Here is a 23,091-nt window from a genome sequence, read left to right as displayed (position 1 = left end):
GATAAGTACTCAGCAAATGTTAGTTTTCATGATCATCATATCATTCTCCTCAGGCTGGAAACACTTTTTCAAAAACCAGTTGTATGTAAACCACCTTTTACCCAAATCACCAATGGAATGTTTCGGGAAGACTATCCTAGTTTATCACTGAATAAGGAAGGGGATTCATCATTAATGCATCTACACTCAGCAATCACCATCGCTTTGGAACTGGCAAAATGTTCCTTTTGTATGTCATCCCTTTCAATTTACATTTTGCAAAAATAGAGCAAATCTATGTTTGATGTAAATATTTTTTCAAAATACTAATTCTATACATTGTACAAATAGTTTTCATTTAAATAAAATTGGATTTTGCTAATGCAACTCTCATGTTCTGTTCATTTCATTAAAATGTAAATTTTCCTAGATCAGCCCTGGATTAGCATTTACATTTTATTAACAGAGAAGGAAATAGTTAACATGAGGTTTAGGAAAAAGGAGGCAGAATTCCTTAATGAGAGTCTGTTACCTACAGTTAACTAGTATTTCCTTCATGAAGAGCAGATAAACCTTCTGGCGGGTCTTGGTTGGAACTAGGACTCACCTGATCGTGGTAGTATCCAGGCACTCCTAGTTTGCAGGCGTCCAGGTTGAGAGGTTCTTTCAGGTTGTTCATAACACAGCACTGACGAGGCCAGGGGTAGTCGGCATCGCTGTTCTCAGTCCGGAAGGCGGAAGTGTATTTCTGCCAGTCTGATGGGCCATTTACACCACAGCAATTGTCCTGTCAGCACACGAGATACAAAATTGTCTTCCACGATCCTTGACAAAACCACCAATGTAGCAACTGAGATTTCATGGAGAAAAAAGAGATGGAAAGTGTACCCTATTTACTGTTTGCTAAAAATCTGCAAATGAAAGCTGAAGGTATTTTTAAGGTATTACATTTTAGAGTTTGCAAAATATGTTTATATTTACTATTTTACTAGCCATTAATGAGCTCTGTAGCTTTTGGCAGGTTAAACTTTCCAAGCCTCATTTTCCTTAACTGCAAAACTGGGACAGATGGAGTACCTAACTCATAAGCTTGTGAAGATTAAATTAGCTAATACCTTTAATGTGTTTACACAGCCCCTGGCCCCTAGTAAACCTTTAATAAATGTTAATCATTTTTAGTATCTTGATACAATAAGGTGAGAGAGTTATAATTATTCTCATGTTACATATGAGCAAACTGAGAATCAGAAAATTAAAATTTTTGTGGTGAAGAAATTATGAGAAATTCTTCTTGTTTTACTTTTCTATTTTTTAAGAACTTTTTCTGAGCAATTATGTATTATTTTTACAATGGGAGAAAATAAACTAGAAAAGAACAACCAAAACCTAGTGGCATATGGTTATGCCTCTACATAGGAAAGAAAGATCACTTAATACACAGCTCATGTCACTCTGGATAGAGTTGAGGATAGAGGATAAAACACATTTCATATCACCTTTCTTCCTTTTTACAAAATCTGCAAAAATGTTTCAAGGGAAGGAATAAAAACTATGCCACCTCTCAACTTTTAGGACAAACAGATTCAGCAAACTTGGTGATAAAGCAACGACCTGAAAAGCATGTCCTGCTTTGGCACTGGATTATGGAAAATATCTCACCAAAGAAAACAGTCGTTCTGTAATTTGATGTGAGAATTTTGAGGGGAAATGGTTAAATTTGAACCAGACTTGTTTCAGACTAGACTTTAAAAAGTTGGTAAGTGATCTTTCAAAAGTGTGACCATTCACATTTTCATTTGAAAAGCTTAGTTCTTTGCTCATTGAGTGGGGAAAAAAAATACTTGACCTCTAGTCAGAATAGTGATAGGAAATGAGACAGTGACCAAGACACCGGAGGTCCTAATCGGCTAAAAAACTACAGAACAGGAATATTAGACTAAATGAAGGAAATTTTAGAAGATAGAGTGTAAGAGTTCAAAGAAGGGGTGGAGGCTATAAGAAGTTTGCCGATGGTGGACTGGGAAACACTGGAAGTTGGTTGGGAAGGGGGACAGGGCTGTACAGAGTTAGGTCAGATAAGGGCATATGTAGGAGATGCGTATGAACATTCTTATAGCCACGTGGGCATGATAATGGGTATTCTGCAAGACTTGTACTTTTGATGGTATTTGAGGTAACTTTGGATATAAGATTATGATTGCTAGTTGGGAAAAACTGGGTGATCAAGTCTAGAATAGGACTAGCCCACAGGTGTGAAAAGGCACTCAGTAAGCAAGAAAGATAATAATTTCCCCTTGAGTTCACTGTGGGGCGGAGGCAACATTTTCTTAATAAGTGATGTCTGAGTTCTGAGAAGCAGAGCATATGAGTAATCTACGTTTCTTTTACTCCTATAAATGGAAGTGAATCAACATCATGGCTTAAAAGAAAATATAGATCTAAGGGTCCACTGAGTCGTATGTCCCTGCCTGTAAATGAGAGGAAATAGGTGACCTTGCTTATGTCAAGCGTCTCCCTGTTTTTAATGTTTTTACTTGGGTGCATCAGATCTTAGCTGCGGCACATGGAGTCTTTGTTGTGTCATGCGGGATCTTTTGCTGCAGCGCACGGACTCTCTAGTTGCGGCACACGGGCTCAGTAGTTGCTGCAGGCGGGCTCAGCTGTTCTGTGGCATGTGGGATCTTAGCTCCCCGACCAGGGATTGGACCTGTGTCCTCCACATTACAAAGTGAAAGTCGCTCAGTTGTGTCCGACTCTTTGTGACCCCATGGACTAGTCCATGGAATTCTCCAGACCAGAATACTGGAGTGGTTTGCCATGCCCTCCTCCAGGGGATCTTCCCAACCCAGGGATCAAAGCCAGGTCTCCTGCATTGCAGACAGATTCTTTACCGTCTGAGCAGCCAAGGAAGCTCACACACTGCAAGGTGGAGTCTTAACCACTGGAATGCCAGAGAAGTCTCTCAAGTCTTTTTTGAAGGAGGCCCCTTTGGAGGCTGTGGTCCCTATACTTTGACTTCACTCCTAACCACCCATACACCCTTGGATACTGGTTTAGGTACAAAATGGAATCTCCCCAGCAGGTATTACCTGGAGCATGAGTCTGTCCCAGGTCTTGGTGACTCCATTGTTTTTCCATTGGTCATCATTGTTTGGAGCACTGTTGTTTTGGTATCTCTCCAGCATCTGCTTCAGGAAGAGGTTGGGCGTGAACTGTAGTGGGAGGAGGCAACACAAGAGGAAGAGTTAGCATATTAATCCTCAAGGAGGCAAAGTGATTGTGGCTGGGGGCACTGAACATTATCTCCTAGATAAAACTGAGCTCAGAGGCTGGGGTGGGGTTGGGATTGGGTGTGAGGTTGTTCCGGGTGGCTGAAGTGCCTGTGTGGAGAGAAGACTCCCATCTCCAAACACATCCCAATGAAACCCGGGTGGACAGGCATTGGAGGCTGACCTAAGCCAGGGAATGGAGAAAGGAAAGAAAGCAGGATGCTGAGTTAGGAAGATGTCTTAGATACAGTGGATTACTGATCATCCTGGTGGAAGGCCCGTGGCTGTGACAAAGTGGTGAAGGGCATGGCAGAGCAAGCTTGGGCCCTGGACGTGGCCTGGACTCAGGATTCCTCTCTTTCATTTACCAGCTGCATAACCTTGGACAAATTACTTTTTAAGTCTCATTTTATTTTTATCTATAAAATGACAACAGTGTTAATACCTATTTCAGAGGGTTAGCGTGAGGAGAAAAATGTGCATTTATTATGAATGTGCATATTACAATGCCTGGTGCAGGGTAAGGGCTTAATGCATGTAGGTTATTGTATTGTTATCATGGTATGATGATTCATACAGTGGTCTCTGCTCCACTTTTGGAGGCTGTACTCACAAAGTCTCGTTGTGTTGCTGCTGTGATACAAGATGCCACTTCAAAAGCATATACAATAAACATCAGGATGAAATACTGGAAAGGAAACAAATGGAATAAAAAAATTATGTCTACCTCCAAAGAGTTTTTTAAAAACAAATAATTATTATGTTATTATGTTTTCTGTAGCACATTTGCCTAAATATAATTATGCAATCATTTACACAATTATTCAACAAACCCTCACTGATCAGGGATTGGAGCCAGACTTGGTGCTAGGTTCTAATCAGCTCAAGTCCCTTCTTTCCCCAGAGAATAGAGGACTGTTGAACACTGAGCTTTCTCAGTTCAGCACCTTGCATTTCCATTTAAACTGGGGAAAAACATACAAGATAACGAACTGGTGTTTCTGTGTGTTCATTCAATAGCTGGCAAGAGAGTCTTAGTGTATCAGACACTAGGAAGAGCCTCCTAACTTCCCTCTCTTTGGGGAACATCTTTATGGTTTACTGAAGATGTAGGATTACCGGGGTCACAAAAAGCTGAATAGGGCCATGTTTAATATCTATCCTGCCTCCTGACAATGTCCAGTCTTATCAGAGAGGAACGGGCTCTCCCTAGTGTCTGATACACCCACTGACGTATCTTCTCTGAAAGCACCTTCTCTCATCTACTCCCACCCTACTTGCATCAGGTAAGCTGAGTAAAACAGCATATTGTGTGTTTTGGTGTGTGTGTGTGTGTGTGGTGGGGTGTGTGTATGCTCATGATGCCTCCACAGCGCTCTGCCCCTGTTTGTGGCCAGAGAACCACTGAAGGATACACGACTTCTGAATATGGGCCGGGGACGACTTTGCCGCCCTCAGCCTTGCACAGTGCTTACCGTCCTCGGGTTCTTCTGGGGAGGGGCGCAGAGGAAACCGTTCTTCCTACCCGGGCAGGGGCGATTGGTTCTCAGAGCTGGACCTCTGCCACCCTAACCATTCTGCCCAGGAAAAGGCTTTGGCTACTGTTCACTCCCAGTTAACAGCAGGAGCCCCTTCAGAGGTGTCATGACAGTTTCCCCCGCTGTAATAGCTGTTGCCTTGCTATTTGTGAAGAGCTTTGCTTGCTCCCCTTAAAAAGGCTCAGAACCCCCTTAGAGATGCTCCAGAAAGCAGACGCAGGGTGCAGGTGTTTCTCCTCCAGCCTCATGGAGGGTGCATGGCTCGGTCTCCTTGCCAGGCATGGCCAAGGGTGTTCCCAGCTGTGCCGCCCTCACACCACTGGCTCAGCGTGAGACCAGGACACCTTTCCCTGCATTCCTTTCCCCACCCTGAAAAGGTGGGTGCTCTTGCCCTGGGACTAACTCACACTAAGGATGCAGAGAATGTAAATATTCTACATTCCCTGGGTACCAGTATGATGTTAGTCCACAGGAAAAGCAAACCAGCAGGCACCTTAGCTTGCTGGACTTGTTCCATGAAGATGGAACTCAGGTCCTGTGGCCTTTGGCTAGGAGAGACATTTCTGGGTAGGAAGTGGGGCCCCATCTTGGGGTGAGAAACTGCTATCCTGAACATGGGTAGAGGGAGTGGAAGTTTAGGCCTAGTGCTGAGGGTTCTTAGCCTGGCTGGCTGAAAATCTGCTTCCACCTGCAAAGTCGGGGCACAGCTTGCTGTCTGCAGCTTGGGGCAGAAACCTCCCTATGGGTGCCCAGAATTAGAGCCTTCATAGGCAGGTGGGAGCTGAAACTCGTCTCTACCTGGAGCCCAGCAAGGGTTTCCAGGGACCCTAAAAAGCAGAGTGAATGCATGAGATGGGAAGTGTAGGCCATTCCACAAAATCATCAGCCTTGAGCTCAAAAATGTCTAAGGAGGCTCGTGCTTTCTCTTAAAACTTTATGCGTATTTTGTAATTTATATCCTAATATATTAACACTTGATTACTATCATAATAAGATTTTAAATGACTTTTTCTCAGGAGAAAAAAATCTGATCATTCAGCTCTCACTTTGTCTCTCCTTTGGCCTGTGTAGCTTCTGGCTTATCTGCTGGGGACATGCAGACACCAGTCAGGGAAGCCAAGATCTAGAATGTACTTAGTATGTGACCCCCCAGTGTCTCCCCTTCAGCCTCTCTGTACTGGACTTTTCTGGACTTGCGATAGAGGAGAGCATCCTTGCCCCCACATGCAGGGAGGGTCTTCCCCTCTGTTCACCCCGCACATGGCACCTGCTTCTATCTACCCCACTGAAAACCAAAGCATTGTGCTCAGGGAAGAAGACCATCAAAGTTGGTCTAGGAAAGAAATGTACAGAGTTTTCAGGTCTTACCACCAGAAGAATTTTCCTGTTGGACTTCATGATGCCTACGATGCCCAGGACAGAGAGGCAGAAGAGGCAGATGCCAACAAACATGCCAATCCAGGCTGCAGCATAGATGTCGTCATTGTTGGTGGCTTCAAGCAGCGGGTAGAGGCTGTTTTGGTCTGATACAAAGAAGATGCACTCTGCCATCAGGGCGATGCCACACATCTGCGGGCAGAGGGGGTTCTGTCAGGCTGGTGGCCAGGAGAGAAGCGATGGGAAAGGGATGGAGGAGGGGGCAGTGCTGGGAGGGATTAACTCTGCTCCCTGCATAGGCTGTAAGCAGCTGACTTAAACTCCTCACTGCCAGGCAACCAAATAGCTCCCTCGATTCTGTGAAGTGGTTTCATGCCTCCTTCCACATTTCTGTCTACCTTAGTCTTTGGGAGGAGACCCAGACAATTTCAGACCATCCATAAAACTCTTGGGGGCATGGACTACTCTAACAATGACTTCTTGTAGGAAGATCATCTTTCACTTCCATTCCCGCTGCTCACCACTTTAATTCCTGAACTGTAATAAATACTTAAACTGGTCCTGGTTGTGTTTATCAGTGCCAGAGAACCAGGCAATGTTAGAGGAAGAAGGAACCTTGGCGGTTATCTTTCCTGCTCCCTGGATTTTACAGATGAAGGATCTTGGCTCAGAAAGACAATGACTTGTCCAGAGTCGTGCGGAGTCAGGCAGGGCTGGGCCCAGAGCCAGGGATCCTGACTGCTAAGAGCATTCACCTCACTGTGCCCATGCAGCCTGGCCTCTGAGCTACTCTCACATCCCAGACCCTGGCCTCCGTGTGACCAGAACAGGAAGATGCAGACACCTGCCCCCAATAGCGGAGTCCATGAAAATCAAACCACGGAGGGAAAAGAAAGACACACCACCGTGTGTGTGTTGACAATACCTGGACACTAACCATGGTAGGCATGGCTCTTTTTAGATTCTGGTGTTTAAAGCTTGGAGGAAAATATCTCTCTTTTTCCACATGATCTTTTGATATATTACATAGTTGGGTGCATGCTAAGCTGCTTCAGTTATGTCTGACTCATTGCAACCCTGTGGACTATAGCCCACCAGGCTCCTCTGTCCATGGGATTCTCCAGGCAAAAATACTGGAGTGGGGTGCCATGCCCTTCTCCAAGGGATCTTCCTGACTCCAGGGATTGAACCCAAGTCTCCTGCATCTCCTGCACTGCAGGCAGATTCTTTACTACTGAGCCACCAGAAAGTCCGATTACATAGTTACATAGGATTATTCATATCGTTAAATTCTAGCTAGAATGTTTTACTAATACATTTCTTAAAAGGGAGAAAAGATGAAGGGAACCAGTCACTATCTCATTATTTTCCTTGAAAGTCTCACTTCTGTTGGATCTAAAATCATGATTACAGAAAGAGCAGAATTTCCTGGAAAATACTCATTACTTACACCGATAATCACGTTTCCAAAAATCAGCAGGCCTTGGAAGCAACGAACAGTGGAGTCGTCTTTCGCCATCTTCAGGATTTCCCCCAAGCTGTGGACACAGTCGAGAACATTACAACTGGATAGGAGCAGGGAATAAAGACTGCTGCAAGCTCCACAGCAGAACTAACTCACACCATCGTGCCTCCTTGTGTTCTGAAGCAGCCAAACTAAGCCAGGCGGTCATTTAGCAATGGAGGATGTTTTGTTACTATGTTCAGTAATCACTGTAATTTCATAAAGAAGAAGAAAAAAGGTAAAACCGGTCTGAGTCTGATTATCAACTTTTAGGAGTTCTTTAAGATGTGCAACATACAGACTGCATTCTTCTGAGTGATGAACTGAGGCCCAAAGTCACCCGGGACAGACCTGAGACAGTGACGAAGCACCCTGAGGTCCCTGGTATGGTTCTGCCTGGCCTTGGTCATGGCAAGCTGAAGCCCAAAGGAAAAACATGTGGGTGGAGTGGGCAATTGGTTCCCATTTAGATTCTGGGCAGCTGTTAAAAGCCATTATTTTCAGGAGGTCTTATTATCTTCAAATATAGCTGGCAAATTAAAAATACTCTGTCATGTTGAGCAGGGGGTGGTGGGAGAAAGAGGGGCTAACTATTCCTTCTATGTGCTACTCGACTAGGGACTTGACACACATATGTGATTTTCATAACCCAATTAGGTAGAAAAAGAAAAAGGGTGAGGAGGCTCCATTTTGCAGATGAGGAAACTCAAGCTTAAATTGGTAAATTAGGTTTCCTGGGGTGTCACAGCCAGTAAAAGGAATAGTTGGGCTGGAGGCTTGGTCTACGTGACTCCAGAGCCCAAGTTCTTCTTCTCAGCCCATGTGGCTCCCAGAAAGTATTTACGACGTTTAATGCTGTGTCCGGCACTTTAAAAAATGGGTTTTTCCCCCTGTGAGGATTCTCTGGAAGGAATGCGGGCTAAGTGTTTGGGTGATTTATTTTGGCTTTTACACTGGAATTATAGCTATCCACATCTCTCAGTATTTTGTTCATTAAATTAATTATCAACTTTATGCACTCAGGCTCTAAGTCAAAATGTATTATATGACACAACTTGCATTTTGAGGTATACAAAGATACATAAGGGATTTTGACTTATGTAAATCTAGATTGACTTATGCATTCTAGACTTCCAGGCTTTAGTAGGGAAGCTGTGTTCCCAAATCATTATAATGCATGTAATAGGGTCCTAAGAACCATCAGAGTTTTGAGGAGGGAAGAGATAATGCTGCAGGGTATGTGTGGTTTCCATGCACCAAATAAATGTGGGTGGGTGTGGGAGGAAAGTGGGGGTGACATTCCAGGTAAAAGGAAAGGAAAGATCAGGGAGTAGAGCCTTAGAAGAGTGAAGAGCCCAGGAGATAACAAATGAGCCAGTTTGGCTGAAGTCCTGGTGTGTGTCCTCAATCTGTGGGAAGCAAGCCTTCTATTTGACTCAGACCTTGCTAAATTGTAACTTCTTTGTTACACTATAATGTAAGTATTTAAAACCTTCCAAGTAATCTTCAGTTCAGTCAGTTCAGTTCAGTCGCTCAGTCGTATCCGACTCTTTGCGACCCCATGAATCACAGCACGCCAGGCCTTCCTGTTCATCACCAACTCCCGGAGTTCACTCAAACTCATGTCCATCAAGTTGGTGATGCCATCCAGCCATCTCATTCTCTGTCGTCCCCTTCTCCTCCTGCCCCCAATCCTTCCCAGCATCAGAGTATTTTCCAGTGAGTCAACTCGTCGCATGAGGTGGCCAAAGTATTGGAGTTTCAGCTTTAGCATCAGTCCTTCCAATGAACACCCAAGACTGATCTCCTTTAGAATGGACTGGTTGGATCTCCTTGCAGTCCAAGGGACTCTCGAGTCTTCTCCAGCACCACAGTTCAGAAGCATCCATTCTTCGGCGATCAGCCTTCTTCACAGTCCAACTCTCACATCCATACATGACCACAGGGAAAACCATAGCCTTGACAAGACGGACCTTTGTTGGCAAAGTAATGTCTCTGCTTTTTAATATACTATCTAGGTTGGTCATAACTTTCCTTCCAAGGAGTAAGCGTCTTTTAATTTCATGGCTGCAATCAGCATCCACAGTGAAACATCTCTAAATATTTCCCCCTACCCCTTCACTTGGCTAGTGGTAGAAACTGAAGGAGTTGAAATTTATGAGTGCTTTTTTGGCTCAGAATGGATATCACCAGTATCAGTGACACAGTGGATATCACCAGTGTCATCAGTGTTTGCTGAGTGAATGGAAGAAACGGGGCCGTGGTTACAAGATTGCTATGCGGAGCTTCTGGTTAGAAATGCCATTCATTTCTTTCTGATTGGAAATGTCATTTCAGGCTTAGAAATGTCATTTCTTCCCTGAGACGGTTGCCCACTAGACAGAGTGGAGCCAGAGTCTGGAGTTAATGCACAACCTCCGCAGAGGGGAGCCTCACTCACGTAGCCGGATCAGCATGTTATAAAGTCCCTCCCTGGAATGTGCAGATACTGCTCCTGACCAGTTGGGTTACCATCTAAACCAGACACAGATAAACAGACCGTGAAAGGTAGAAGTTCAGGCAACACAGGTACATACACAGAGTAGAGGGTAAGTGTCCGGAAAGGCTGGAAGAGGCCTCGTGAGCACCCAGAACCCATCTGCAGGGGCAACTTAGTTGTGGTCATTAGTTGGGCTTAAAGAACAGAAAGAAGGCAGTTTGTTCCTTTAAGGAATTTAAAGTGTGATGATAGCAACGTGGATGTAAAGCAAAAATGACTGTACCCCCATAGAATAAAGGAGGAAAGTAGAGCTATGGGGAAAAGGGAAAAGGCAGGTAGGTCTCCAAAGAAAGAGGTGGAGCAGATGGGACCCTGAAGAAAGGACCTGGCCCCAGGGGCCTAAATATATCCCACAAGATCCGCAAGACGGTTCTGCCACACAGAGTTTTAAAGAAGGGGAAGAGACCCAGGAATACTTTGTGGGAGAATTGCAAGTCAAAACTAGGGTGGGAAAATGCAGACCAGAGTGGGAGAAAGGTAGGAAGGAGGCAGGTGGGAGCTTGGTTTGAGGAAAAGGAGAGTGAAATGAAGAAATCGAGACAAGCATGAGGTAGGAGATGCCAGGGAGGCCGCCGGCCGGAGACTGACTGAGGAGGCAGGGCTGTGTGGGTGGGCAGGGAATGCCCTCAGCTTGCTGCCCGCTCAATGTTTCTCCTTTTCCACTACGAGTTCTCTTCTCCTCCTTCAGCGGCGCTTAGTCACTTAGATAATGGCACAAGAACAAAGCGATGGTGAAAGCTGTCATGTTGCGATCGCTTCGATCGCTTAATGATATCCTCAGCACATGCTGGCACTCTGTGTTCATCCTCTCAGCAGACCTGAGAGATGGGGATTTTTACCAAAATCTGTGTTTGTTTCTTTTTGCTGCTGTAACAAATTACCAAAGACTTAGTGACCTCAAAGAACACCCAGGTTTCATCTTACAGTTCTGGGGGTCAGAAGCATGAAATGAGTCCCAGTGGGCTAAAATTTAGCTATCAGCTGAGCTGATTCTCCCTTGGAGGATCTAGGGGAGAAGTTGTTTTCTTGCCATTTAGCAGATGCAAAAAAAGAGACTGAAAGAGATTAATTGCTTTGCCCAAGGCCATGTTGCTAGAAAATGCAAAAGCTGAGACTCAAACCCAGATCTGCCCAGATCCAGATCATTCACTTACCAGGGCAGATTGTAAAGATCTGCCACGTGGCTGACACTTTGAGAAGGAAAAGAAACACCTGGGTTGTGGTCTTGCCTATCTGGGAGCGGAGAGGGTAGATGCTACATTTTCCTGCTCAGAGGATCCTGTCTTTGCAAAGGTCAAAATCACTAGCTCTCTTCACTCTCCCCTCTAAATTCTTGCCTCCTTAACCCCTCAACACTGCGCTGATTTTTGCACATTTCCCCTAAACCCAAGGCTGCACCCATAAGTTGTTCTAGAAAACCTGTCTAGATGCATCCCAGACCTGGAGGTCTCCCACCCACCCTTTGGTACCAAAAGTTTTAGAAGTAAGAGGTGCAAATGCGCAGGTTAATGTGAGAGTTAATATTTCATAGACTCTCCATGGCCACCTGTAGTTAGACTAGGTTGGTGTATAGAAGACCTAAAATGTTTATTGCATCCTCCAAACAGTCACAGATGTCAAGAGGTGTGGCAGTTAGGGGGCCAAGTGTAGGTTTCTGGCAGCTCACAGTGTGATCTGCTGGCTGTGGTCTAACGGTAAGCATCCCATACTTGATGTTAGAAAGCCAAAGTTCAAACTCAGTCTTGCCCAGTCCTTACTGTGTAACCCTGGGCAATGCCATTCAGTGTCTATTCAATCCTCATGCATACAATGAGTAGAATACAAGTTGTCTGGTGGGATTGTTGTGATTACCGAGATAAAAGATGGGGAAGAGATAGGTCAACACCAAGATTGTTTACTAACATAAGAAATTATGAATAATAATTGGGCTGTGTCTTTGCTTTATGTACCAGTGACTCCTGGACCCTAGGAAGGAGGTTTCAGTGGTTACTGATGCTACAACCAAAGGCTTCTAGGTTGGGGTGAAGCAGCCTCTTTCATCTTCTCCTGATCCCTGCTCAAGGGCTGCTCTACTGGAGGGTCCTGAAAGACTTACCCATCTCCCATCTGTGCTCCTTTTTATTTTTCATGGAAGGATTCATGATCGGGGGTGGAGGGGAGCTCACTGGAAGAGGGAAAAAGCTTCCCGGACATGCTTGTGGTATGGCCAGAGTCAGGTGCCAAACTGCACGTCCATATGGGAGGGGCCCTCTGTGCATTCCACTGGCATTCCTCAATGGTTAACGCCCACCACGGGGCAGGCCTCATCCCTCTGGCACTGGGCTGCTCTGGAGCCTCTGGAGGTGATGCAGAGATGACCCTCAGGTTTTCTCCTCTATACTGGGGCCGCTTCCTCTCTGACACAGAAGTGACTCAGGGAGTACTCTGTTCTGCTGCCCTTGTGCGTTCTTTCCTCCCGGTGTCAACCTGCACTTTACTGCAAGAGTCTCCAAAGCAAGAGAAGGCCCTTGGAACCCTATTTTATTTGTCTTTTCAGGTCCTAAGTGGCACAGTGCCTTACACGTGGTAGGCACTTAATGAATTATTTTACTCGGTAAAAGGGTATATGAAGTGAATTTTTAAAATGTGTATTTGGATGAGAAGAATAAATGAGTGAATTATTGGCCTAGACCTTTACTGCAGAACAGGTTATATAGTAAAGGAGAAAAACATGGGCTTTGGTCGGATCTAGGTTTGAATCGTGCTCTACCACTTAGTGGTTTTGTGGCCTTTGGTAATTACTTAATCTTTTTGAGTTTTCTTTAAAAGGGTAACATAATACTTAACTAAAAGGGTTACTATGAAAATTACATGAGAATATGGGTGAAGTTCTAACACAGTATCAGTTACCCAACCAATATTTATTTTCTTTACGTTTGCCTCAGCTTCTTGAAGCAGTCAGACCAGAATAAATAGTGAATGATTAAGGCGCCTAAAACTAGTGATTTAATTTTGTTTTAAAACAGAAGCACATTGGGAATCTAAATTGGTACAGCCACTGTGGAAAGGTTTCTCATAAAACTAAACTAAACCATATGACTCAGCAATTTCACTTTTGGGCATATTCTGAAAAAAAGAAAAAGCCCCACTAATTCAAAAAGGTAAATGTACCTCTGTGTTCACAGCAGCATTATTTACAATTGCTAGTTTGAGTGAGCTCCGGGAGTTGGTGATGGACAGGGAGGCCTGGCGTGCTGTGATTCATGGGGTCGCAAAGAGTCGGACACGACTGAGTGACTGAACTGAACTGAACTGAACTGAAGATATGGAAGCAACCTTAGTGTCCATCAACAGATGAATGGATAAAGAAGATGTAATCTATAAAGAATGGGATTTTGCCATTTGCAATGACACGGGTGTACTTGGAGGTTACTATGCTAAGCAAAAGACAGAGAAAGACAAATATGATATCAGGTATATGTGAAATCGAAAAAAAATACAACAGACTAGTGAATATAACAAAAAAGGAGCAAACTCACAGACATATAGAGAACAAATTAGTGGTTACCAGTGGGGAGGGGGAGGGGCCTAGGAGGTACAAAGTATTAGGTATAAAATAAGCTATAAGGATACATTGTACATCATGGGGATACAGCCAATATTTTATTATACCTATAAGTGGAGTATAAATCTTTAAAAATTGTGAATCACTATTATTGTACACATGTAACTTATATAATGTGCATCAAATATATTTCAATTAAAAACAAATAGCCACACTTTCAAAGGAAATATTAAAATACGACTTCAATATGAAACTCTTATATACAAACTCAGATCAAAATCTGGCTGAAGCAAAAGTTGGGAGCCTGAGCTTCCTAGAGCTTCCCTTCTTCAGCTCTAAACTTCCTAACCACAAGGCTAGCCTCGAATTGGTTGGAAACTGCTATTTCTAGAACTAACAGAAAAGAAACATGTAGGCAGATCACTGCTCAAAATGCAGTTGCCAAAGAAGTTAGCAGGTGCTCAAGAGTGATGTTGGAAAACCCTGGTTTAATATGTAGGCTGATATTATGCAATCTCTCAAGGGGAAACTAAACTCCTAGGAAAGCCTCCTAGAAAATGGTGGCAAGTGAGTTTACTTCCCTAGTAGACTAGCTGGAGAAACCTCTTGGAGGGGTTGTGTTACTGGATCAGTTAGAACAGAGGCAACGTGATTTCTATGAAAGAAAAGGATCAGACCTGGCTAATCTTTTGAAGTTCTTGGAAGGCTTGTAAATTCTTGTGCGCAAGGGTTGACTAATAAACTTATCTAGATTGCACAAAGAAAAACTCTGACAAAGTGCCCTGCTGATGGTTATTAAAAAAAAAAAAGACATTATAAATTTGTTGACCTTTCCATAGATGTCAGGCAGGGAGAGAGCCAAAAGAGAGGGACAAATGGGCCCTTTTCTACATAAGGAATATAAACTGTGATGGTCTCTGTAGCCTGGAGTGGTTGTGCCTTAAAAAGTTAATAAACTTCTCGAGTTTTCTCTTGGCCTGCCTGATAAGGAAGTACTACAATGAATACCCTTCCATGATTAATTTTATGTGTTAACTTGACTAGGATAGGGCTTACCTGGTGGCTCAGATGGTAAAGAATCTGCCTGCAATGTGGGAGACCCAGGTTTGATCCCTGGGTCAGGAAGATCCCTCGGAGAAGGAAATGGCAACCCACTCCGGTATTTTTGCCTGGAGAATCCCATGGTCAGAGGAGTCTGGCAGGTTAAATTCCATGGGGTCATAAAGAGTTGGACACAACTGAGGGACTAACACTTTCACTTTGATTAGGATATGGGGCCTAGTTGTTTGGTCAAATACAATACCAGTCTAGGTATTGCTGTGATGACATTTTTTAGATGTAATTAATTGTTAAATAAGTTGCCTTCGCATAAAGTAGATTACTTCCCATAATGTGGGTGGGCCTCATCCAATCAGTTGAAGGGCTTAAGAACAAAGACTGAGGTTTCCCAAAGAAGAAGCAATTCTGCCTCAAGATTGCAGCATAGAAGCCCTGTACAAGTTTTCAGTCTGCAGATTTCAGACCCAAGACTGCAACACCAGCTTACCTGAATTTTCAGGCAGCTGGTCTGCTCTGCAGATTTCAAAATTGCTAGCCCCCCACCCCCACCCCAGCCACAGAAGCCAATTCCTTAAAATAAATCTTTTTTCCATATATATATATATATCCTATTGGCTCTATTTCTGTGGAGAACTCTGAAAGATGCATCCCCCTGATTTAAACTGATTTATAGTTTTGGTAGGAACAAACACGATCATTTTCTGGTATTTCCTGAGAACATTTCATCCTTTCTTTCCAGTTCCCACTTCCAGATCCTGACTTCTGGCTCAGATGGATCCACCCGTTTCTGTTTTCTTTCCACACACTGCCTTCAGAGTGAAGTTTCTAGAGCAGAAGTTCATAAACCATCCTACAGAACACAGATGTTCCACCTACTGGGGCAATATTTCTTTGATGCCAAAATTGAATAATTGTAGTCATTTCCTAAGCTGAAGAGAAATGAACGATCAGAATTGGTCTTTTTAAGCATTTTCCTCCCACAAATTTTTCCTTAAATCTTGGGTGCCCGCTACCACCTGCCTATCTGAAATCTAGTTTATAGTATGAACTTAGGCTAACGTGATTTACTCAGTTATTTTAAATCTAATACATCACCGTGTTGTGGTGTCCACAAAGATTAACATGCCTTCTAAGTGCCAGAGGGCTGGCTCTCCATTCAGGTGAGTTCCACTTCTCTGAACCTGGCCCCAGGTTCCCTCCCACACATCCCCGTGCTGTGCCCACCCTTGGCTTTCCTCCAGGAGTTGTCTGGCTAGGCCTCTGTGCTCTCCTGGGTGGGGGTGTGGCTGGCCCCAGAATTTTGGCACAGTATAAGAGGGATGCAGAGAAGGCAATGGCACCCCGCTCCAGTACTCTTGCCTGGAAAATCCCATGGATGGAGGAGCCTGGTAGGCTGCAGTCCATGGGATTGCTAAGAGTTGGACACGACTGAGTAACTTCACTTTCACTTTTCACTTTCCTGCATTGGAGAAGGAAATGGCAACCCAGTCCAGTGTTCTTGCCTGGAGAATCCCAGGGCTGGGGGAGCCTGGTGGGGGAGCCTGCTGTCTGTGGGGTCGCACAGAGTCGGACACGACTGAAGCAACTTAGCAGCAGCAGCAGCTTAAGAGGGATGAGGAAGTAATAGGGCTTTTTATCAGTAAAACGTTGACACCTTCATTTTCAGCTGTTTGGACCCAGAAAACTAATAATGACCCTGGTCTTGGGGCTTCCTCCGTCAGGAGACAGGAGAGAGTGCTCCCAGGGCAAACGTCTCTCCAGGTTAAGACTCTTGTCCTTTTTAAACGCTGCAGTGTTGCAATAGCTCTACCTGAGCCAGACACCTCCTCTGCACAGCTCAGTGGGCCTTCCTCCCGTACCAGCAGCCTGGCCCCAGGCGTGACCGGGCGTAATCTGTCACTGCGATCCTGCTCCCATCGTCCCAGAACTGGAGATGTGGTGAGGCAAAATCGTTCAAACAGGTGCCGGGGGGCTGGCTTAGGGAAAACACACCTGGGATCCTGGGTGGGAAAGGTTGCTGTAAAGGATGCTGCTGGGACATTTGGCAAACCTTGGGTCTAGACTGTCCACAGAGGGCGGTGGGGGAGGGGGACATCAATGTCAAAGCTCAAAGCTCCCTGGTTTGATGGCCTGCAGCCATCTCTGACAATGTCCTTGTCATGACAGATGCCTGCGGCCGTCTTCAGGGCCACAGGATCAAGACATCTCAAAGGCCGAGCAAAGAAACAGTGACAGCAATACACAGACACTGAGCAAGAAACAGTGCAGACCTTGGCAAACCTGGGAAGGGACAGATAGTAACTGTTCTTGGCTTTGCAGTGATAATGTCTCTGTCACGACTCAGCCTAGCCATGACATGCAGCGAAGTCAGGACCCAGAAACGAGCAAACACGACTCTGTGCCAATAAAGCTTTATTTACCGAAGGAGGCGGTGGGCTGGATCTGGCCAGTAGCTCAGTTGATAAAGAATCTGCCTGCAATGCAGGAAACCTGAGTTCGATCTCTGGGTTGGGAATATCCCCTGGAGGAGGGCATGGCAACCCACTCCAGTATTCTGGGCTGGAGAACCCCCATGGACAGAGGAGCCTGGCGGGTTACAGTCCATGGGGTCGCAAAGAGTTGGGCACGACTGAGGGACTAAGCACAGCACAAGTGCCAGTCACTTAGTCTTGAGATGTACTGTCCTAAAACACAACTCTGGTTTTCTATCACTCCCCTGCTTAAACACCTGCAAAGGCTCCCTGCGTCCTCAGTTTAGGGTGGGGGTGGGGGTGGGATGGGGAGGGATGGAACACACACCCCAGCACGAGCTCAGCCGCAGGCTCCTTCTTGCTTCCTAATTCCAGATGGCTTTACTTGTCCATCCATCCTCTCCTGCTCATCTCTCCAAATCCAAATTTCTCCTCTCCTACTCTGTTGCACTTGAATTTGAGACCTTTTTGTCTTTTCAGCTCCTAGAGACAGAATAATAACTTCCCTTTGCCTGTGTCTATAGCTTTTGTCCAGTCCCAATCGTTTTATACTCCTTCAGGCCCAGGAAAGAGAGGCTGGTCAACCAAAGAGTTAAAGCACGAACTCCTTGGTTTGTGTTCAGTCGGTACCAACCATGTTCCAGGTGGCCTCGTGCTCACTTTCCTCTGCTCCTCCGTGCGGTGTCTCATTTTTGCTTCTTGAACTCTTTACCACCTTCTGAAGCTCAGTTGAAAATCCTTTCCTTTTCTCAAGCAGCCATGCCCAGAATTATCCCTCCTTCCCTCTCTCTGCCCAATCAAACAGTTCTCAGGGGCAGCCCACACTGGGTCCTGTTCGGTGCCCTTGTGTTTATGTGTGTGTGTGGGGCTTTTCTTCCCTACTAGCCTCTGCCATGACAACCTAAGCTGACACCTTGTTCCTGTTTTTCTTTCTTGTTACTTCTTTCCTTTACCTACTCTTGTTAGTAAGTTAATTCTGAATCCAAAAAGGAATACATTTCTATACATTTAAAAAAGTCATTTGACGAATAACGGCACTAAAGAAACACAATCAGAAACTTTCAAATTACTTGCTGAGTGACACACTTTAAGGTCAATGACTACACTCTTAGTAGTTTTGTCTTACTGAGAAAGTAAGTGATTGTGGAGAAATTAAGGTGTCACTTATCCCAGGGTCATTACTGGCTATGTGCCCTTTCATAGCATGATCCAGTATCACCTCTGGCTGCAAGCCGTAAGGTTTTATAGTCAGTGCCGTCATGGCGCAGATGAGGAAGCCAAAGCTGGTGAGTGAAAGTGACTTGTTCAAGATCACTGATGTGTCATTTTCAGAGTCAAGATCTGAGTCAGATCTCCTGACTCTTACACCAGGACTTGGTATTAAATTTGTCACTGATCTTTCTTCTTTCTAAGGTAGGGAGATCCTACCTCCTTTTATATTTCCTTAAAATGAAGAGAAACTCCTAACGCCCCGCCAGAAGGGGAGTCACGTAAGCAAAGCTGACAGGTGAGAACCTTCTACCGTTGCTCCCCAGTCAAAATCTTCCTCACTCTTCATCTTAATTTCCAAATTTTCACAACTCGAGAATCACTCCTTTGCTCCTGGTTAGAATGCAAATATATATATATAAAAGAGGCACAGCGAGCCTCACAAGCCATCAGTATCAATGCTTCATTGTGAATGATCTGAGTAGAAATCGTTCTCCAAATTTCTAAAGGAAGAGGGAAAGAGACCCAAGGAACGGGAAGAGCCCAACAAACGAACATCCTACCTCATGATTTGGGGGCTTGGGGCTGTCGGGGGAGACCAACTGCTGATAATGTGGGCGTGTCTGCCCCTCTCCACTTCCCTTTTAGCTCCCAGTATGGGTGAGCTTTTCCAAATAGGGGTTTCCTGAAACTTTTCTGAGTTATTTCAAAGCAATGCTTCCCTCACGTATATTTGAACTTTTTTTTCCTTCCTTTTTTTTTTTTTGGCTTGTTGTTATTTGGGAGGGCTAGTAAAGGAAGCAGATGGGATGGAGTGAATTTTAGAACGTGGAATTAGTAGTGGGCAGAGGATGGAGTAGCTGCTGTCCTCTTTAGAAATGACATTGCCCCTGACTGAAAGTACTCAGTTCACCTCAAAATATTTTCCACATATAGTAAAGCCCCTGTGAGCTCCACCCTGTGGAAGACTGCCCAGTGGCCTGGCATCATGATGATTTATTCCAATTGCACAACATCCTGGGAGTTCCTTTGCTCTGAGGAGTGCAGACTTTTTTTAAGAGGCTGGAGTTTTCTGTATGTTTTGTTTTCCCCTTGTGTCTTCATTCAGTTTGTTTTCTTCTAAAAATTATTCATCTACACAGTGTTGATGTTTCCAGACACAATGAATAGGTCTAAAAATCATTGCTCACTAAACAAACCAATTTTCAAAGCAGGAGAAAAAGGAGAGAGACTCACCCACCAAGCATGAGATCATTTTTTTCAAGTTCGTTACCTCTTTTCCTCACCCAAGTTTGTTGGACCAGAGAACACAAGCCACACCTCCCACTTTAGCTCCTGTTAGTGAAATTTGGACTGACAAAGAAAAAAAAAAAAAAAAGAGAAGTAGGAGAGGACAGAATAGACAATAGGCCATTGCCTTAGCCCAGATTCTGAAACCCAGAACTAGACCAGACACTTGTACGACTCAGAGGTGAGGATAAAGATGTCTGTGGAGATTATATCAGGACAGTTGCTGGTCTGCTTACATTTAGGGTATGATGAGTCCCTGGGAATGTGAAATGATGAATGATGAAAGAAGGAAATTGTTCTCATGGCCTTGATCCCCATTGCTCAGAGCATCCCTTAGTTTTTCTTGCTTTAAAACTCTAAACCAGCTCTGACTCATGTAGTAACTAGTAGAGACTTGAAGCTATTTAGATTCTAATTAATTCAATTAAAATTCAACCCTTGGGGGGGGGGTGGTTCGAGATGGTGGGACACATGTACACCCATGGAAAAACCCACCACAATATTAGAAAGCAATTAGCCTCCAATTAAATCAATTAATTTTTAAAAAAGAATAAAGTTCAACCTGTTTTTTAAAAACATTCAGTCCTTAAGTTGCACTAGCCACATTTCAAATGTTTAATAGCTATATGTGTTTAGCGGCTGTTGTATAGAACATTTCCATCTTTGCAGAAAGTTCTATGGGACAGTGCGTGCTTGCCTCCTGATGCTTGCTGTGCTGATCTGAGTCACTCTCCAACCTGAAGTCAAGCACTAAGCTGGAAGCAGTGCTCCAGCCCAGTGAGGGCCTCGGGTGCAGGCAATGCGAGTGGCATGCCCAACCCCAGGGCAGGAACACTATGGAGATTCCTTGGGGGAGGTGAGGTTGAGATACCTCCTCATGAACTTGGTCTCTGCCCCAGTGAGGGAACAGTGACACATCAAGGGTGTGGGTAGCCTGCATGGCCATGAGGCCCAGATTCCAGCATCGGGGTGAGGCATATTCTAGGACTGGCCGCTGTTTGCCCTGGTAAGAATGTAAGCGGGAGGGGCCAAAAGAAATTCTGAGATTTCATTTGCTTTTCCTGACTAGATGGTGTCTAAGATCCCCTTTGTATTTATAAGTTTGTGAATCTTTCCAGATAGCTAAAAACTCCCAGGTGAGTTGATTTTTATGCCCTTTTTTGCAGAAAGCAAAAACAAACAAACAAAAACCCTCCCCACACACACAAACCAAAAACTAAAAACTCTGTTGTAACAGAAAGTGAAATAAGAAATACTTCTCCTCATGGAGAAAGGTTAATTACTAGAACTAAACAATTCTTTAAAAGGCTTGAAAACTGTATAACCCAAGCTATATACATAACTGAAATATGTATTTATATACAATCTAAGTGAGTTCTTTCTGTAGTGCTTAGCAATTCTATTCAGGCAAAAAATCATCAATAAACATGCTCTTTAATTAAAAAAACATTAAAATTCATAAAAATTCAAAATGTCTTAAGTATCTTTAAAGCTATTTATAAGTGGGGTTTTAAGTTCATAAATGTAAAGTAGTACTCATATTATTTGAAACTTAACCTGTATTATGTGTAGAAGTGTTGTTAGAACAAAAAATGCAACCTGCAAACCCTGATGGAACCACCAACTGATGCAGCGTGAAAAGAAGTTATGTAAAAATATCATTGTGTAGATGAAGCTAATTTGTTGACCTGTTTCAACATTTATTAACCAGAACTGTTTGCAGAGAAGAAACGTGAATAAATTGCCTCATATATCCCATTATGAATGGACAGGACCAAATGATTTCTGACAAGAAGGCTTGGAAACTTTCTTTCTGCTAGGCTAATTTTTCTTTTGCTTTTCTCTACAAGGAAACTGGAAGGCCACAAAGGTGCCTGTCTATCTGAGATTTAATCAGGAGATAGAGGTTTTCCCAGGGTTCTCGGATTTTTCTTGGTTTTTCTGTGAGGAAATGTGAGGTGGAAATCAGGATGGGTGAATAATACCCGACGGAAGAACTTTATCTCAGTTCTGAGAACTGAACCATATCAAAGGGGCTGAGAAAGCAGTTGTACAGTTTAAAGTAAAAGATATTGTGAACAGCCACAATATCCTAACTTACCAAAAAATTGACAGATTCTATTCATCGGGAAATGCACTTCTTCCCTTCTCCCTTGCAGACAGCTCACTCCCTTCCCAGGAAAGCAACCCAGCCCCAAAGAGTGCAGGTATCTTCCCTGCGCAGTGGAATGGGTCTACTCACCTTACCCTCTCCTCCTCCTCCTGGTACTGTGTCGGCTCCCTCTGCACGCTGCTCTGGCCAGAGGTGCTTTTCTACCTCGCACCAGTCCTTTGAACCTCTGGGACCAGGGAAGGGTGGTCTGTGATTGGGAGAAAGCATCTCACATGGGCTGGGCCTGATGCTGCCTAAGCCTGCCTCTCTAGGGCCGGAAGTAACAGGAAACTTTCACAGTGGATTTCTGCTACTCTGGAATGTGTAATTCTGACAGATGGGAGCACCTGGACAGGGTTCAGCTCATCACGCGTCTGGGTTCCTCGTAGGTCTGGGCTTCCCTGAACACACACTCGGGACTTCTGTTTTGATTTTGATTTGCTTTGTTTTTATTAGTGTGATTTAATCCTTAATTCTGCTCTTGGGCATTTAGAAGGCCTTTTTTTGTTGTCCTGACTGTTCAGTCATGCTGGTACACATTTATGTGTCCAGGGTCATGTCTAGTTTGAATTTCTGTAACTTCCAGAAATGGTTGCTATGTCTATGGGGATAAGAGTTGCCCAAGGAACGCCATACTGAGTTGGTCCAAAGACTGATAAGGGGCAGGAGACCTGGAAACAAAGAAGTTGAGAGATAGAGAACAGGCTCAAACAATCATCCCATGTTATCCAATTTCTCCATTCCTTCTCTCCCCTTCCCTTTTCTTTCCTCCTTGCCTCTGGAGCCATGTGTCATACACCAGCACCAACAATGTCTGAAGAAAATGTTTATTTCAATGGCTGCATAACATACCATAGATACAGGCATCAGAATTTATTTAGCCTGGTGTGAGTGATGGGTCATGGCAGTCATGTTAGGATTTACTCAATGCCTTAATCAATAGATTTTCAGGGTTCTCATGGGTCAGGACCATTCTTCTAACAGGTTAGGTTTTACAGGAACAGACTTGGAGACTGAGTACAGTGTGCAGTGTATTTATTAGTGAGTAAATACCCATGGAAGAAAGAAGGGAGAGGGAAGAAACAAGGTTGGGTGGAGAGGGAGGTCAAGCTGCCATGAGGGTGGGACAGCCCCAGGAAACTCTGGAGGAAGATGGCCTG

General features: G+C 44.3%; 1 protein-coding gene across 1 annotated transcript in view; it reads right to left on the bottom strand.

Annotated features, from left to right (window-relative positions):
- UPK1B (uroplakin 1B) overlaps positions 1-22,137 on the bottom strand; it is a 29,265-nt gene extending 7,128 nt beyond the window's left edge. The window contains exons 1-6 of the mRNA XM_055431944.2: positions 22,022-22,137; positions 7,614-7,701; positions 6,155-6,355; positions 3,862-3,936; positions 3,069-3,191; positions 587-766 (exon numbers count right to left, since the gene is read on the bottom strand). Of these exons, the coding sequence (XP_055287919.1) occupies positions 587-766; positions 3,069-3,191; positions 3,862-3,936; positions 6,155-6,355; positions 7,614-7,682 (648 nt within the window). The 5' untranslated portion in view covers positions 7,683-7,701; positions 22,022-22,137. The remainder of the gene's footprint in view (positions 1-586; positions 767-3,068; positions 3,192-3,861; positions 3,937-6,154; positions 6,356-7,613; positions 7,702-22,021) is intronic.
- Between the last annotated feature and the right edge of the window lie 954 nt (positions 22,138-23,091).

Source organism: Moschus berezovskii, chromosome 1, assembly GCF_049115385.1.
Source record: "Moschus berezovskii isolate FMDL1 chromosome 1, NW_MosBer_1.0, whole genome shotgun sequence".
NCBI classification, from domain to species: domain Eukaryota; kingdom Metazoa; phylum Chordata; class Mammalia; order Artiodactyla; family Moschidae; genus Moschus; species Moschus berezovskii.
The sequence above is the reverse complement of the archived record's forward strand: the minus strand, read 5'-3'. Positions and strand labels throughout refer to the sequence as shown.